Raw genomic sequence first — 18,717 nt, forward strand, 5'->3', positions numbered from 1 at the left:
TAAATTAAAACCCACCGGAGTCGAATCCTTCCACCTTCCACCCCCTACCACCATCCTTCTCATGTCCAATCCTCGATCCACACGGCACCTTATCTTCAACATAAACAAACCCAACAAATAACCCATTATTTTAGTAAAACAGAGCATTTATTTATAATAAACCATTTCACATGAACACGTCAAAAGAGTTATCCCTAAAAAAAAACCAACCTGTCGACGTCCGTGACACCTTCACCATCCCAACAAAAGAAATGTTTCAGAAAAATCCCAACAAAAAATAATCCCACCGGAAGGGAGGGAAATATCCGATTGGTCCAGCGGACCTAAGAGGGAGAAAACAAAACGATTGGGAGAATCTGGGCCCACCACTCCCCCGTCTCCCCTCCTATAAAGCGACCTCCGATACCATCGTCCATGGAGAACAAAAGCAAGAAGTCTGCTACCCAATCCCATCTACTACCCCCCATCTCTCTTCCTGCTCCGTGGTGTACTTGTGGTCTCGAGGACGAGGAGCTCCATGGCCCTCTTGGCGGCGGCGCTGCTGCTGCTGGTGTCGCTGGCGGCGGCGGCGGACATGTCGATCGTGTCGTACGGGGAGCGGAGCGAGGAGGAGGTGCGGCGGATGTACGCCGAGTGGATGTCCGAGCACCGCAGGACGTACAACGCCATCGGCGAGGAGGAGCGCCGCTTCGAGGTCTTCAGGGACAACCTCCGCTACATCGACCAGCACAACGCCGCCGCCGACGCCGGGCTCCACTCCTTCCGCCTCGGCCTCAACCGCTTCGCCGACCTCACCAACGAGGAGTACCGCAGCACGTACCTGGGCGCCCGGACCAAGCCGGACCGGGAGCGGAAGCTCAGCGCCAGGTACCAGGCCGACGACAACGAGGAGCTGCCGGAGACCGTCGACTGGAGGAAGAAGGGGGCCGTTGCTGCCATCAAGGACCAGGGCGGCTGCGGTAAGCATCCTCGGCTGATCTGCTGCTGCTGCTTCTATTTTGTTTCCTTTTTACAGTAAAAATTGTCTTCTTGCATATTATCGGTAGATACCATCTGTTTCAAGTGAAGATTCTTGCGACTGGTATATTCCAATCTGTTGCGTAAATTAGGAATTTTGTTGGTCAACGTGCCATGGTTCAGTATACACATGAACAGAAAGCAGGGGAACTTGCAATAATTCGTGCTGTTGAGAGGCTTCACCTAAACGATTTGTACAGTGAAAAGGGGGATCTCTGATTCTAAGTTAGGCATATAAGGTCAGATAGTAAAATAAAAGTCTGCTAAATTAAAATTTCTTTTGGTAGGATGTCTTAGTTATTCTGTAGTATGTTATAGAGTCAATTCAGTTTTCAGCAACTGGGATACCTTATTTTCAGTATCTGGTTCTGTCAGAACTTATCACTTGCTAAATTCAGTGGTAGTACTGATTGATTTGCTACTGTAATATGGAGGTTCAGTAGAGCTCTGTTAGCATGATCTTCATGAGTTTGGATAGGAGTATTTTGGAAGTAGGTTCATTGAACATGGACACTAAGTTAGTACTGATATTATTTCACATGATTCCATTAGGCTGTTGGAGTATGCAATAGAGGAAAATTATAAAGTAGTGGCGGTCGTTGTCTAGTTGATAAGCTGGCGGACCCATTTGTCCTGTTATTTGTTGGATGGTCTCACCATCCCCCTCTACTATTAGTTGATATGATTACATTAGGCCCTTGGGTACACATCTCCCTCACGACTCTTTGAAAGTTTCGCCGTCTGATTGGTAGCAGGTCTTCACCTGCAATTTCAAGAAATTTGTAGTACTATGTACTGTTGCTCTGTTACTACTTGCCACTTGTATCAGTGCATTGAACTTCAACTAAAATCGTGACACAAAGATACCAGAATCTGATATTTGTTTGTCTTTTCCAGGGAGCTGCTGGGCTTTCTCAGCAATAGCAGCTGTTGAAGGCATCAACCAGATTGTTACAGGCGACATGATCCCTCTGTCCGAGCAAGAGCTTGTTGACTGTGACACTTCATACAACGAGGGATGCAATGGAGGTCTGATGGACTATGCGTTTGAGTTCATCATTAACAATGGCGGTATCGACTCTGAGGAGGACTACCCCTACAAGGAGAGGGACAACCGTTGCGATGCTAACAAGGTATCATCCGTCTTCGTAGTTCTCTTCTGAATTTTAAGAATGTGCATCATACTGATATTCTGTTCCATTCGTGTTTGGTGGGAATTTGCAGAAAAATGCGAAGGTTGTTACCATTGATGGGTACGAGGATGTGCCCGTGAACAGTGAGAAGAGTCTGCAGAAGGCAGTTGCAAACCAGCCCATCAGTGTTGCGATTGAGGCTGGTGGCAGGGCATTCCAGCTCTACAAATCGGTGAGCTTCTTTAACATCACTGTTCTGCAGTAGGTTTGATGAATGAGTAGGCGCCAAAAGGTTATGGTACCTCCTTATTTCCAAAATAGATAGGTATCATTCTGATTGAGAGAGCTTGGGGACATTTTCTCTTAATGGTATGAATATGTTATACTCTGTTAGGCCCACACACCTAACTTCTATTATCGTCTCCTTCACTAAAATAATTTTGTTGTTGTCCTCACCTCAGTTGCAATCTGCAACTACTACCCCACTATGATTAACTTGGACGCAGCCTGACTCTTGCATGCTTTGACATCATCCATATAATTTGCACCTTTTCTAATCTTCTAGAGTATCATTTCTATGCGCTCATCATGCCTATGTGTCCCTGCTTTAGGAAGCACTTTTAGTGCACGGGTCACTTTTATGTGTTCACATCTATAACATATTGGATTAAGTGTTCTGAGCTATCACCCACTTCTGCTGGAAATCAACAAAGTAGAACATCAGATACTGAAGATGTTTAAACCCTTTTCGCTACTCATTTTGATCAAACAGTAGGGAAATGCAGACTGCGAAAATAACCAAATAGCATCTTCAGATAAAACTGTTGTCAATTAGTAAAACTCCTCAACGAGGTGTAACTAGCATTTTTGAAATCGATGAGTTTGACCTTTCGGAAGCATTCGATTTACTGATTATCATTTCCTATTCTCTTAGGGTATCTTCACTGGAACCTGTGGAACAGCACTTGACCATGGTGTCGCCGCCGTTGGTTATGGTACAGAGAACGGCAAGGACTACTGGCTCGTCAGGAACTCTTGGGGTACCGTCTGGGGAGAGGATGGTTACATCCGGATGGAGCGTAACATCAAGGCATCCAGTGGCAAATGTGGTATTGCCGTTGAGCCTTCCTACCCGACGAAGACGGGCGAGAACCCCCCTAACCCCGGCCCAACTCCACCATCTCCCGCCCCACCGTCTTCCGTCTGTGACAGCTACAACGAGTGCCCCGCGAGCACGACCTGCTGCTGCATCTACGAGTACGGCAAGGAGTGCTTCGCCTGGGGCTGTTGCCCACTCGAGGGTGCTACCTGCTGCGATGATCACTACAGCTGCTGCCCTCATAACTATCCCATCTGCAACACCCAGCAGGGAACCTGCCTTGCGGTAATAGCTCAGACCATTTCATAATGTTCTCTTCAATTAATGTGGTTAAGATGTCATGTAGATCACTAGCAAGTTAACTAGGAGTCTTACGTATCTGATTCTAATTGGTTCTGTTGATTCATGAACAGGCCAAGGACAGTCCACTGTCAGTGAAGGCTCAGAGGCGTACCCTGGCCAAGCCTATCGGTGCTTTCTCTGTCATTGCAACTGACGGCATGAAAAGTAGCGCGTAAACATTTGCATCACCACAATCCTACAGCCAACGGCCATGGTGGTTAACTTCTGCAAATGATCACCTGGTGACCCACGATAGAAGGCGCAGCATGGCAATAGCTGTGCTCTCAAGTATCTTCTTTATAGTAGATGCTCCTGTACATAATCCTAAAATCGGGTTCGGTTGTTCACAGAACCGCCACATTTGCTTTTGCATATGTATATGTAAATTCAGCACATTCCCAGGCAGTTTGGGGCTGCTATTGTTATATGGAATTCATCAAGAAACAAGATAAGCAGATTTCTTGTGTATCATGCTTATGTTGCATGCTGGTCATTTACTTGGCTTTGAATTTTTTTAATTTTTAATTTTTGAAAATAAGAAGGTGGCGCGTGGCCGACCTTATATTTCAAAAAGAGTCATAAGCCTGAGGAAGTACAGTTACATGACTTGTGAAGTGCACCCAGGTGCAAGGCAACAAGCAGCCTTGAAAGAAAAAGAGAAGAAAGGAAGAAAGAGAAGAATCAAAGTCTAGCCATTAGAGCATCTCCAATAGATGGTTCAAATGTAAAAGTACCTAACTTTTGGATCGTCTGGGTCAAAAAACGCTGCTCCAACAGACGGTCCATATGCAAAAAAAATTGGACTGCGGCCTCCTCGTGATGTAAAATACAACAACTCATGGTGCAAATTTACATCACGAGGTGCATCTGCTCCAAAACCAGCCGCCACCCGCGAACGCCCAACCGCCACTTCCTTTCCCGCGCGCGCCCGTTCGCCCGCCCGAAGACCAGCCGGCCGGAATCCGCCGCCGCGACCGCCCAAAACCTCGCGGTCGGTGCTGCCACCACCCCACATCCCCGCCGCCGTCACCCCCGTCGCCTCTCTCGCCGGTAGCCGGCTCGCAGCCACCCGGACGCCGCCGAATCAGGAGGCAGCCGACGCGGGATTTGGCGCCTCCGAGGGTCTGGCTGCCGCGGTAGGCCTCCGCCGGGTCTTAGGCTGTCGCCGACCTCCTCCCCGTCGGCCGTGAGCCTGTCCACGGCCGTTGCGCCGGCCACACGACCGCCGCACCAAGCCCTCTGCCCGGCTGCCGAGCTCCTCTTGGCCGACCTCCAAGCTCATTTCTTATCACCGCCGTCATCCGGAGCCGTCCGCAGCAGCCAATCCAACCGACGACCATCTTCTTCCACCACGCGCACAAGGTGTTCGACGGAATTCCCCAAGGTAAAAAAATGACGAAACTTGATGATTTAACTTGGGATTGGATAGTATGTTTGACGGTGGTTGTGTGCATTGTAGATGAGCTCGGTTGACTCCTCTTTTGTGGATAATTCATCGTCGAACAAGGAATTTGATTTGCACGAAGAAGAGGAGATTGCTATGCTAGTGGCCATGCACAAGAGGAAGAAACCGAAGCACGGTGGTTCCGTTTATGTTCGTGTGTTCATTCGGAGAGAACATATTGATGCGCACAAACGGTTGGTGCGCAACTACTTTGCATCATCACCTATTTTTCCAGAGAATTACTTTCGACGCCATTTCAGAATGTCGAAAGACTCGTTCTTTCGCATTTGCAATTCCGTGAAGCAGCATAATCCAGTCTTCGAGCAGAGAAGGAACTGTGCCGGGTTGCTTGGCCATAGCATTGAGCAGAAGGTCACTGCCGCTTTGCGCATGATGGCATATGGTGTTCCGGCAGATTACATTGATGACAACTTGGCGATGGCAGAGAGCACTTATATCTTCTATGTCAAGCAATTTGCAATAACTATGGTAGAAGTGTTCGGTCCATAGTACTTGAGAGCACCCAATGCTCAGGACACTCAAAGGCTTTTGGAGATGAACATAGCTTGAGGGTTTCCAGGTATACTCGGGTCCGTGGATAGCATGCATTGGAAATGGAAGAACTGTCCAAAAGCATGGCATGCACACTTCAAGGGTCGTGGGAAGGATGCCACTATCATTCTTGAGGCAGTTGCTGATCATAAAACATGGATTTGACATGCATATTTTGGTATGCCCGATTCTTGCAACAACATCAACGCGCTCGACCGGTCACCTCTCTTTGCCAACTTAGCAAATAGAGAAGCACCACCGGTGACCTTCGAAGCCAATGGCCGCACCTACAACTATGGGTACTATCTTGCAGATGGGATCTACCCGAGGTGGAGTAAATTCCTCAAGCCGGTTGCAAAACCTGAAAAGGTAAGAAAGAACTCGCCTTTCATAATGCACAAGCGGCGGCTAGAAAAGATGTTGAGAGGGCATTTGGGATTTTGCAATCCCAATTTGTTGTGCGAGGACCATCTAGATTTCGGGATCAAAAGATCCTTTGGTACATCATGACTGCTTGCGTGATCATGCATAACATGTAATCATTGAGAACGAGCGTGGAAAAAATTTAGATTACAACTTCTATCAGTTGATGGGCATTTGTGTTAACCCCATGCGCAAAGAGGAGCGCATCAGACGTTTCATGAAGGAGTACAGTGAGATTAGAGACACCGATGTGCATGACCAACTCCAGAATGATTTGATGGAAGAGCATTGGAAATGGCATGGCGAAAGATCCGCATAGATTCATTATTTGTTTGTTCAAAACTATGTTGTATTGTGCAAAACTATGTTCTATTTGTGTTGCATTTCATCTCCTGGATCTAAAGAACCATGTAATAATTTGATATTGTGGACATGAATTTTTTTATGTTGTTTTAAAACATGTTTTATGCAATATGTGTGGATGTACAGTGGATGGACAGCGGCCGCGCGGCTGCTGGCCGGTTTTGGACCATGATTTTGGACCATCTATTGGAGCTGCTCTTTTCGACCATGAATTTGGACCATCTGTTGGAGTTGGCCTTTTTTGGGAGCTCCAAAACACACCTTTTGGAGGTCCAAATTTTACATCTCCGGTTTTGGACCGTCAAAATTTGGACCATCTATTAGAGATGCTCTTAAGCGTGGTAACCCATGTCTGCAGATCATCCTTGTCCTGTTGCTTGGTGGCTCTGTTGCTCCATAAGCGAATCACATTAGCTGCATGAAAACCTGATGTATGACTCTGGCCAACACTTAGCATTCAAAACTCGATCATTTCTAGCCTGCCAGAGTGTGATAGCACAAGCCGCAAAAGCAACATTCCATTTGGCCTTAAACTGAAGATGGTTCATCGCCTGACAAACAAAGTGATGAATGTTGGGTGAGTCACGTGCCAACGGTGCCAGCAAAAGTCTGCTCCAGAGGGCATTAACGGAGCAAGAACGAAGAAACATATGGTCGGTTGTCTCCATAGTGGGCAAACATCGTAACCAGCAGTCGGAGCAACTGCCGACCAGCCCATTAGAACCATGTTAGCCTTAGTGTTCAAATGCCCCCAGAAAGCCAACCACAAGAAGACTCTGCACTTGATAGGAATAATAGAGTCCCAAATCCATGGCGTAGGAGCCCAAAGAACTCCCCGGACGATAAGCAAGTTGTAAAGTAGCACGTACTTAAGATGTTGCTTCCAAGCGCGGGGACCCGTACATCCAGGCTTGAACTATCCGGGGCGATATGAAGAAAAAGTTGATTAAGCAGTTGCAATTCCTGGGTGGCTGTCCGTGAGAGGTTTGGGTGTAGCTGCACACTCCAGCTCCCTTCTATGAACTGGGACTGAACAGAGAAATCTTGATTGCGAGCGAAGGAGAACAGAACCGGGAAGACTTGCCTCAAACTACCAGCTACCAACTAGTGGTCATGCCAGAAAGAAACATGCCTGCCACTGCCAACAGAGCAATATAAGGAAGATATGACCATAGGGATGCAATTCTTGAAACCCTTCCACATAGCAGTATCTTTGTGTTATCCCTTAAGAGGCAAAGAATCCTTGCAATATTGGGAGGCAAACCAACTGAAGCAAGGGATATCGGAGGACTGAAGGATTTTGGCCACAAACTTGCATAGCATAGCTTGATTGTGGGCCTCTAGATTTCTCACTCCCAAGCCACCATTAGCACGAGGCAGAGTAACCATATCCCAAGCCATGAGGCAGTGATCTCCTTTAACTTTAGTCTTGCCCTGCCAGAAGAAAGCCCTAAGAAGGGCATCCAGTTTACTAAGAGACTCCTTGGGCCATGGAAAGCAGGTCATGAAGTAGCTTGGAATGCCAGCCAGAATGGAGTTTATGAGAGTTAGCCTACCACCCCAAGAGAGAAACGTGACCAACCAACCAGAGAGGCGATGATCAACCTTGTGAATGACCGGGAGAAACATACCATGCTTGATCTTGTGTAAAGAGAGGGGCATCCCCAAATACGTACATGGAAAGGAGGAGACCGGGCAGCCAATCGTGTGGGAGATTTCCATGGCCACCTCATGTTGCACACAAACAGGTACCAATGTGCTTTTGTGGAAATTAATAGTCATCCCTGGGAACTCAGAGAAAGTAGTGAGGATACTCTTGATTACTCTAGCTTGCTCCACCTCCCCTCGATAAATGATCAGAGTGCCGTCCGCATACTGCAAGACTGGGAAGAAACCAGCTGAGCCAAGGGGGTGTACCAAGCTACCATTCGGAAAATGCCAGCAACATAAACGTTGGAGCACGTCGACAACAAGGATGAAGAGATATGGCGACAATGAGTCTCCCTGCCGAAACCCTCTCTTTGCCAAGATGGGATCCCCTGGTTCTCCATTGATCAACACCCTGGAGCGCCCAGTGGAGAGGAGTGCACGGATCCACTGTGTCCATCGCGAGGGGAAGCCCCTGGCTTCTAAAACCCGAGTGAGGCAATCCCAACTAACAAAATCAAAAGCTTTGCGAAAGTCCAACTTCAAAGCAATCACTGGTAATCTCCTTTTATGTGTTGTCGGTATCATTTCAGCAGCCAAAGCAAAATTTTCCACAATGGAGCACCCTTTCAAGAACCCTGACTACAAAGAGTGCACTAAGTCTGGGATACGCCCTTGCAGTCTACATGTCAAAGCATTGGACATCAGCTTAGGAGCACTATGCACCAGAGAGATGGGCCTAAAATCCTTCAGCTCCATAGGTGTGTCGACCTTAGGTAGCAAGGTGATATACACAATATTGATGCCATCCAAAGCAACCTCGTTTGCATGGAAATTCCCCAAAAAATTGAGCAGGTCATCTTTGATCAAGTGCTTAACGGCTTCGTAGAACTCATTTGTGAACCCACCCGACCCTGGGCTTCTGTTATTTGGCGACATGTCAATAGCCCGAACCAGCTCAGCCCAGGAGAAAGCATTGGCCAGCTCAGACAGATCAACAGGACTGTACAAAGTCGAGAGTTGTACTGTTGGCAGTGATGGAGCAGGTTGACCCAAAATATTGGCGAAGTACGTAGTTGCCAGATTAAGTTTGTGACAGTTTTGGTAATAGTGCACACCATCATCAACAAGAACCTTGACTTTATTACGGTGTGCCTGGCAATTAGCTGCCACATGGAAGAATTTGCAATTCTCATCGCCACACACACATCACCCCAACTTGGCCCTCCGTCTCCACATAGCAGCCTGCCACTGTGCGCGTCGGTCCTAAACAAACGTTTTTTTAACCCCTTTCCGCGACGGCATTTGGGAACCGTCGCCAAGTGAGTGTGGGCGATAGGGGTGGTCCTTCCCACACGACCCAGAAACCGTCGGGGATATGCCCTCCTGGCACACACGTTTGGCAAAATGAGGTCGTGTGCGACCGACGAGCGCTCAAATACGGAAATACGTACAGTAGAGCTAAAAAAATAAAATTATATGGCGAAATTGTTTCCGGTCGCAAGTACATCCCACACAGATAGTCCCTGCTAAACGTTTCCGTTCGTATGCACATCCCACACAGTCGCTCCAAGGAAAACGTTTATGTTCACAGGTACATCGCACACAATTTTTCCCGTTAAATCGTTTGCGTTATTGAATGTATCACACACGGTCCATAGAAGAAACTGTGTGGCAAAGGCTGTCCATCACACACAATTTTTATGTGGTAAACATTTGTGCAAGGTGTCCTAACGCAAACAGTTTTCAAGAGAAAGTCGTGTGTGATTGTTCATTGATCCAACACGGTTTATTCCTAGAAACTGTGTGCGTTGCCTGAGGTCATCGCCCACGGTATTATTTCAACAACCGTTTGCAATAGCAAAACCCAATTAGTAGGCAAATTCGCCATTAGCGGGCTAATTATTCGATTATTCATAATCCATTTATTAATCTAATTGACGTTTCATATTAAGCACACAATATATTTCATTTCCATATTAAGGAAGCAGAATTTCATAATTGAAATACACCAGAGTACAACATGATATAGCTTTAGCACTCAGCTACCCCATTACACAACTGCACGAGCAGCAAGTTCCAGATGCAACATGTAGAACCTTTCAAAATTAGCATCATAGACAGTATATAGACAGATGCATCTCATCTGGAAAACTGCTGAAGCAGAAGGCGAATATTGAGCCTTCATTCATGTTGAAGGTCTTTGCAACTTTAGGCCAGTGCCTGTGGATGATTGACTGTCCGTCCTTCATCCTGTTCAGGAACACTTCAATATTGAACCGTGGGTGTTGTATGAAAACCTTCCCCGCCTCCTGACCATAGAGGTGGTTTGAGAGGTAATCATCAGTGAACTGCTTTGGAAAGGCCTGAAAACAAGGATGTGCATAAATATCTTCTCTATATTGAAAATGAGGCAAAGGAATAAAAAAGGCAAGGTATAATAGTTAGTACCATCTTATAGTGAACTGATGTCTTCTTCATTGTGCAGACAAAGATCCTGTTGTTTTTTGTCGCTAATTTCTTTATCCTAACAATCTTTCTAAGTTTCTTGATTTGATTGATATTCATGGACAACTCATTTTCCCATATGCAAAAAGGGTTGAACAGTGGGTCAAAACCTCTGACAGCAGGACCTACATGTGCAAGACCAAATTGTTAAAAACCTAAATAATAATGTGCTATTAGACAACGGACCATGCACGTGCTAACCTCGATTGTAAACCTTAGTGCTTCCCATTGTTTCCCTGCAACACATATAAGGTAGTTAGTCATCAGGTTAAGTAAGGGTTCCCATGCTATCAGTAAAATATGTTGATGAAAAATAAACACATTGCAGATTCATCAGATTAATTCAAGCCACACGGAAAACCCATTTACCCAAACCAAGCTTGATTAAGAACTAGGAAATATAGCACTTGTATATGTTTCTCATGTATTAAGTGCAGCCAAATTCGATTTATTCCTCACATGCACAACAATACAAAATTTTACCCACGACAATTGGACATTGCATTGCAGAATTGAACCAAGCAGTTAACTAAACACCACAACAAATGAACCAAACATTAACTGAGCACCATATTGCACAATATAACATACTCCTAATAGAAGATCAGACAGTTAACCAAACAGTTAACTACAACCAATTGTAGCAATTGTATTTGTTTCTCATGTATTTACTACAGCCAAATTCAATTTATTCCTCACATGGTATACAATAACAGAATGCACCCACAATTTTGTAAAGGTAAATTCGATTTATTTCTCACACGGAAGACAATACAAAATTGCGGCGTGAAGAATTAAACATCACATTTGCGGAACTGAACCAAACAGTTAACTGAAGACGACAACTAATTAACAAAATAGTTAATAAGTGAGCACCACACTACATGACATATAGAACATATACACTAGCGCAACATATTGCATGGTAAAATTAGATATCGCAATTCACTAGAATTTGTGAAGGAAAGGTAGGAGCAGCACACGCAACGGGTAAACCGAGCATGCTTAACCGGCGTAGCTAGAAAATGTCAAGGTGTTCCTTCAAGATCTGGGGGTCGGCACGAATGGCAGCCATCGCGACCTCATCCGCACGTGCGACCGCGATTTTCTTCTCCGCTGCCAAATGCTCCTTAAGGTCCTGGCTATACTGCGTGCACCATGGCTTAGGCCGGCACTTATTTGGTGGAGGGGTCGGTGGTTTGGGTGGAAGGTGTCGCGCTCGTGCCGGCGGTCGGGGCATGTGGGATGTGGAAGGAGGAGGATGGGGGTCGGGTGTGGATTACCTACCTGGATAGAGGAGGCCGAGCAGCGTGAAGGAAGGTCGCCGACGAGGAGGCGGCGCTGCAAGCAAGGAGTGAAGGTTTCTACTTGGAAAGGAAGGAGGAAAGAGGGGAAATTTAGCTTTTGGTAGGGGGGAGGGGGCGGGGAGTTAGATATTTCCACGAAAGCCGATAATTTGGAATCGCTTCAATGAAAAAATTGGCGCGCAAAGTGTCATCAGACACGGTCCCTTATTCAGAACTGTGTACGATATGTGGACATCACAAACGATTCAGATAGCTTAACCCGTGTGTGATGAGTTTGAAGGTCAAATTTTTTGGTTCAAATTTCTATGGCTACAGTGGTCATCCACGTCATTGCATAATTTGGGTACACAAAGGAGACTACAACACACCCACACTTCTTAGTCGAGCAAGTTCAGGAATTAAACAGAGCTAGCTGACCTAAATATTCATCTAACAAATTAAAGACCGACGCTCTTAATTAAACAAAACAAAGAGTACTACTAGGGCTGGTGCTCGTCGATCTCCGTCGCCGTCTCCATGTCCAGCTCGCGCCCGACGGTCTCCTGGGGAAGGGGCTCCATGGCATCCATCGCACCATACTCGGCAAGCATCTCGCCATCCGTGTGCACCATCTCTTTGGAAAAGGCCGCCATGAGCTGGGCGTGAGCGGACGCGATTTGGGCTTGGACGGGCTCCGTCGTCGCAAGGTATGCGATGGAGGAACGGACGGCTGCTCGAATGCTCTCGACGATTGCCAGCTCTTCGGCCGTGGGTTGCTGACCGTTGTCAGAGAAGCTTCGTTCGATTTGTGCGGTGACCGCCAGGAGCTGGGAGTGGGAGGCCTCGACATGGTCATGGGCGGCATCCATCAGGGCTAACACTACAACAAAAATCCCTCTATAGCAACACATATCTAGCAACGGAGATGGCATATGCGTTGACGAGGCCACCGCTGCGGAACAAACAGCTGTTGTGCCGCTCTCGCCAGTTGCTATCCCTGAGGCAGATGTTGCTGCCGCCACATGAGAAGCAACAGCGGCCATTTGGGCTGCCTTTGCCGACCGGTCGCAGATTGCAGCTGCGCTCATGCACCTTGTTAGCAAGCGCATGGCGACTGCGGCCGCGCTCTCGCCGGAGTGGGCCACCGAAGTTGCCCTCACGACGCGGGTCCATGTGCCCATCTTTCAACAATGATGATTGAACAGTGAAATGATATTTGGGGAGCGAGCTAGTTTGCTTGAGACGCCGGCTGTGGACTATAGCCGACGCACCTTCTCGTGTCAGCCATAGGCATACTATACACCGATGGTGCTCCAGGATATTTTGTGCTGCATCTCACACGGTTGCTGATAATAAACTATGTGCGATCTACGTTATTTTTCATCTTGATTTGAATTACATAATGGGGTCACAGCGGCAATGGACGGTGTTTGAATTGCTAGACCTTTTATCTAGAGTGAACATGCAACTATATGTGTGTCGTAAAAGAATTGGAATTATTTAGGGTTTGTTTGAACATTTAATACATTAAATTGGATTTCTAGCCATTTCAGGTGAACAATTCAAATTTGAACTACATGCACATTCTCCAGTGCATATAAATTGGTCGAAAAATCAAATATGTGCCCTTTGGTGCATGTTTAGGTCCCATGCAAGAAATGAGAATGAATTTCAAACACCAGGGCACCGTTCATTGCCGACAAAACATTGAGATGCCTGGTTTTAAATTCTAGTAAATCAAAAACTCGTCTGAAATTCATGAAACTTGGCATGCTATCATGGAGCGGCATCAACATGTCGTGGTAAAATTTTTGTTCCATTTGGGGCAGGTTTGGGTATATGCTTATCACAAACCGAAGCTTCTCACAACAAGCATGATGGTTTCAGTAGGGAACGTCCCACCTTTGGGGACGAAACGATATCCATTGCCTCTTATTGCTTTCAATTGTTTTCTCGTGCCAACATAGAACAACAGGAGTGTTGTGTGAATTTTTGTGATTTTTCGGGGTTTGTTTGGTCATTTTTATGCATTAACTGAGTTTTCAATGCATTTATGTGTTGAACTACATGCACATGCTCCAGTGCATATAAATTGGTCGAAAAACCAAATATGTGTCCTTGGGTGCATGCTTAGGTCTGCAAGAAATGAGAATGAATTTCAAACACCAAAGCACCGTTGATTGCCGGCAAAACATTGAGATGCCTGGTTTTTAAATTCTAGTAAATCCAAAACTCGTCTGAAATTCATGAAAATTGGCATGTTATCATGGAGCGGCATCAACATGTTGTGGTACAAATTTTGTCCCATTTGGGGCAGGTTTGGGCATATGCTTCTCACAAACCGGAGCTACTCACAACAAGCATGATGGTTTTCGGTAGGGAACATCCCACCTTTGGGGACGAAACGATATCCATTGCCTCTTATTGCTTTCAATTTATTTTTCTCGTGTCAGCATAGAACAACAGGAGTGTTGTGCGAATTTTTGTGATTTTTCGGGGTTCGTTTGGACATTTTTATGCATTAATTGAGTTTTCCATGCATTTATGTGCATAATTCAAATTTGAACTACATGCACATGCTCCAGTGCATATAAATTGGTCGAAAAATCAAACCTGTGTCTTTAGGTGCATGCTTAGGTCCCATGCAAGAAAGGGAATGAATTTCAAACACCAGGGCACCGTTGATTGCTGGCAAAACATTGAGATGCTTGGTTTTTAAATTGTAGTAAATCAAAAACTTGTCTGAAATTCATGAAACATGGAATGCTATGATGGAGTGGCATCAACATGCCGTGGTACAAATTTTGTCCCATTTGGGGCAGGTTTGGGTATATGCTTCTCACAAACCGAAGCTTCTCACAACAAGCATGATGGTTTTTGGTAGGGAACGTCCCACCTTTGGGGACGAAACAATATTCATTGCCTCTTATTGCTTTCAATTTTTTTCTCGTGTCAACATAGAATAACAGGAGTGTTGTGTGAATTTTTGTGATTTTTCGGGGTTCGTTTGGACATTTTTATGCATTAACTGAGTTTTCAATGCATTTATGTGCAAAATTAAAATTTGAACTACGTGCACATGCTCCAGTGCATATAAATTGGTTGAAAAATCAAATCTGTGTCCTTGGGTGCATGCTTAGGTCCCATGCAAGAAATGTGAATGAATTTCAAACACTAGGGCACCGTTGATTGCCGGCAAAACATTGAGATGCCTGGTTTTTAAATTGTAGTAAATCAAAAACTCATCTGAAATTCATGAAACTTGGCATGCTATCATCAAGCGGCATCAGCATGCTATGGTACAAATTTTGTCCCATTTGGTGCAGGTTTGGGTATATGTTTCTCACAAACCGGAGCTTCTCACAACAAGCATGCTGGTTTTCGGTAGCGAATGTCCCACCATTGGGGACGAAACGATATCCATTGCCTCTTATTGCTTTCAATTTTTTTTCTCATGTCAACATAGAACAACAGGAGTGTTGTTTGAATTTTTTGGGGTTCGTTTGGACATTTTTATGCATTAACTGAGTTTTCAATGCATTTATGTGCATAATTCAATTTTGAAATACATGCACATGCTCCATTGCATATAAATTGGTCGAAAAATCAAATATGTCTCCTTGGGTGCATGATTAGGTCCCATGCAAGAAATGGGAATGAATTTCAAACACCAGGGAACCGTTGATTGCCGGCAAAACATTGAGATGCCTGGTTTTTAAATTGTAGTAAATCAAAAACTCATCTAAAATTCATGAAACTTGGCATGCTATCATGGAGCGGCATCAACATGCCGTGGTAAAAATTTTGTCCCATTTGGGGTAGGTTTGGGTATATGCTTCTCACAACAAGCATGATGGTTTTTGGTAGGGAACGTCCCACCTTTGGGTTGAAACAATATCCATTGCCTCTTATTGCTTTATATTTTTTTGTCGTGTCAACATAGAACAACAGGAGTGTTGTGTGAATTTTGTGATTTTTTGGGGTTCGTTTGGACATTTTTATGCATTAACTAAGTTTTCAATGCATTTATGTGCATAATTCAAATTTGAACTACATGCACATGCTCTAGTGCATATAAATTGGTTGAAAAATCAAATCTGTGTCCTTGGGTGCATGGTTAGGTCCCATGCAAGAAATGAGAATGAATTTCAAACACCAGGGCACCGTTGATTGCCGGCAAAACATTGAGATGCCTGGTTTTTAAATTCTGGTAAATCCAAAATTCTGTTAACCATTCACGTGGCGCCACGTGTCTTGGTTTTAATGGCTGTAGGAGGTGCCGTGCGGACAGTTGCTTGACCTTGACTGAACGGGAGGCATGCGAGCGATGTCCGGTGCGCAAGCTGACCGAGAGGCGTGCAAGCTGTCTTTGAGTACGTAGGCTCACCGGGAAGCGTGCGAGCTGTACGCTGCGCAGGCTCACTGAGAAGTAAGCCCTTTGACTTCCATGGCCGCCCGCCTTGCTCGCATCCTCTCCATTAATGGAGCCCAAGCCGTAGTTTAATTCGCTTTTTAAATATAAAACACTCATCACAAATGTTTTAGTTAGAACACCCGTATGCAAACCGGCAGCTTCCGCGGGAAGCCAAGAGAAAATGTGTCGAGCAGGATTTCTGCAGCTCTTGATCGCAAACGTTTTACATAGAACACCCGTATGCAAAGTGAGAGCAGCGCAGGATTTGTGCATCCCTTCAACGCAAACGGTTGTTTTGGATGACCCGTGTGCAACCATGTACAAACAATTTGGTAAGACTTGTTAATCCTTGTAACACTGCTATTTGTCAAAATTCAGTAATTAAGCATAGATTTCATTCATAGATTAAACAATTGTTCTTAATTTATACAAACAGTTCAAATCGACAGCTGAACCGACTAAAATTTTCCCCAATTGTTGCCAACCACGTACTGAAATAGCTAGTTCAACTATATATACTAGCTAATTTTAAGTACGTTGTACAATTCCACCACATCTATAGTCCGATGAACTGAACACTACTCGTAGATATCCGGATTCCTCGCCTCTGAGGTGGCGTGTGCCGCGGCCACGACGGCGGTAAGGTTCTTTGCATGCTTGACGAGGTGCTCCTCCTCCTCCCACAGGAACTCGGTGTTGCGCACAAGGTCGCTGGCGCATGTGCGGGCATCCACCTCCGCCTCCCGCCTTCGAGCGGCACTGGCGAAGCGGGTGATGACCCCGGCGATCGACGGTGGGCTGGCGACCACGGCGGCCGACGACAGGGTGGCGGCCATGATCACCACCTGCCGCCTTCGGGCCGCGGTGGTGGAGCGGGTGATGGCCACAGTGGCTGGTAGTGGGGTGGAGGCCACGACGGCTGAGGGAGTCCTGGACTAAGGGGTCCCCGGGCGTCCGACCTGTTATCCATGGGCCAGACTGATGGGCTGTGAAGACATGAAGGCCGAAGACCGTACCCGTGTCGGGATTGGACTCTCCTTGGCGTGGAAGGCAAGCTTGGCGACCGAAGATGAAGATCCCTTCTTATGTAACCGACTCTATGTAAACCTTAGATCCCCCCGGTGTCTATATAAACCGGAGGGGTTAGTCCGGAAAGGATATATTCATTACCATAGTCATATAGGCTAGGCTTCTAGGGTTTAGCCATTACGATCTCATGGTAGATCAACTCTTGTAACACTCATATTAATCAAGATCAATCAAGCATGACGTAGGGTATTACCTCCATAGAGAGGGCCCGAACCTGGGTAAACATCGTGTCCTCCTAGACGCACAGTTCGGGACCCCCTATCCAAGATCCGCCGGTTTTGACACCGACATTGGTGCTTTCATTGAGAGTTCCACTGTGCCGTCGACGAAAGGTTCGATGGCCCCTTCAATCATCTATAGTGACGCTGTCCAAGGAGAAACCTTCCTCCCCGGGCAGAGTTTCGTGTTCGGCGGCTTCGTACTGCGGGCCAACTCGCTTTGCCATCTGGAGCAGATCGATAGCTACGCCCCTGGCCACCAGTTCATTGAACTACGTCGCAGATATCCGTGAAGACTTGATCTCCAATGGATTTGAGACCGCAACGATCGCTCCCCCTCGCCCCGATGAAGATGACTTAAATCTATCATTGGACCAGATTTAGGAGATGGCTCCTGTTGCTGCAATGGCCTTACAACAAGAGTAGATCGTGCCATTCGAGGCCACAGAGTCCGCAGCGCTAGAGCCGCGCACAGACTCGACACCCTGCAATATTTGCGCCAACGGAACTCCAGACTCATCTTTGACTATAAGTTCCGGACCATGTACGCTTTCGAACATCGAGCTAGATCGGTTATCGATCTTGGAATTCAGCGCCGCAGACGTTTTTCAGCACTCACCTTTGGGCGATGTGCTAAACTCTTTAAAGAACCGGTCATTCATGGGAGACTCGCAGCCGAACTATGTCCGGCTCGAACTAGGGGCTGAAGACGGAGAATTTTGCTTCCCACCTGCCACCCACTTCATAGCCACTGTCGAGGACTTAACCGACATGCCCGCTCCTGGCTCCACAGACATTGACGGTATAGACGATGATGCCAATAAGGAGCAAGGCCAAGACCCGCTAGTCATCAGGCGCGAGACGGACACCACTTCACATGACGTGTACATGTTCGATGCACTTAAAAAGCCTCACGGCAAAGACAAGGGAGATCCAGTTAAAACTCCTGAGTCACAGTCTAAGTTCTGGCACCCCAAATGCTACCCCAAGTCATGCCGCAGCAACAATGACACTGGAGAAAATAGTACTCCAGACGGCGCCGAAAGTAATGAAGACCTTGTGGGAGCAACATCTGAGCAGGACGACAACTACCTTCCGCTCTTCGAAGATGAGGTAAGCCTCGACGATGAAGACTTCATCGTACCCGAAGAGCCCCTCGAATAGGAGCGCTTCAAGCGCAGG

General features: G+C 46.3%; 1 protein-coding gene across 1 annotated transcript; it reads left to right on the forward strand.

The window, feature by feature from the left end:
• Positions 1-419: 419 nt before the first annotated feature.
• On the forward strand, positions 420-4,068 carry LOC119356835 (oryzain alpha chain-like). Its single transcript, XM_037623825.1, has 5 exons — positions 420-959; positions 1,915-2,150; positions 2,242-2,382; positions 3,085-3,534; positions 3,663-4,068. The coding sequence occupies exons 1-5, from the start codon at positions 518-520 to the stop codon at positions 3,765-3,767; spliced, it is 1,374 nt and encodes a 457-aa protein (XP_037479722.1). The 5' UTR covers positions 420-517; the 3' UTR covers positions 3,768-4,068.
• The last annotated feature ends 14,649 nt before the right edge of the window (positions 4,069-18,717 follow it).

The sequence above is a fragment of the Triticum dicoccoides genome, chromosome 2A (assembly GCF_002162155.2).
Source record: "Triticum dicoccoides isolate Atlit2015 ecotype Zavitan chromosome 2A, WEW_v2.0, whole genome shotgun sequence".
NCBI classification, from domain to species: domain Eukaryota; kingdom Viridiplantae; phylum Streptophyta; class Magnoliopsida; order Poales; family Poaceae; genus Triticum; species Triticum dicoccoides.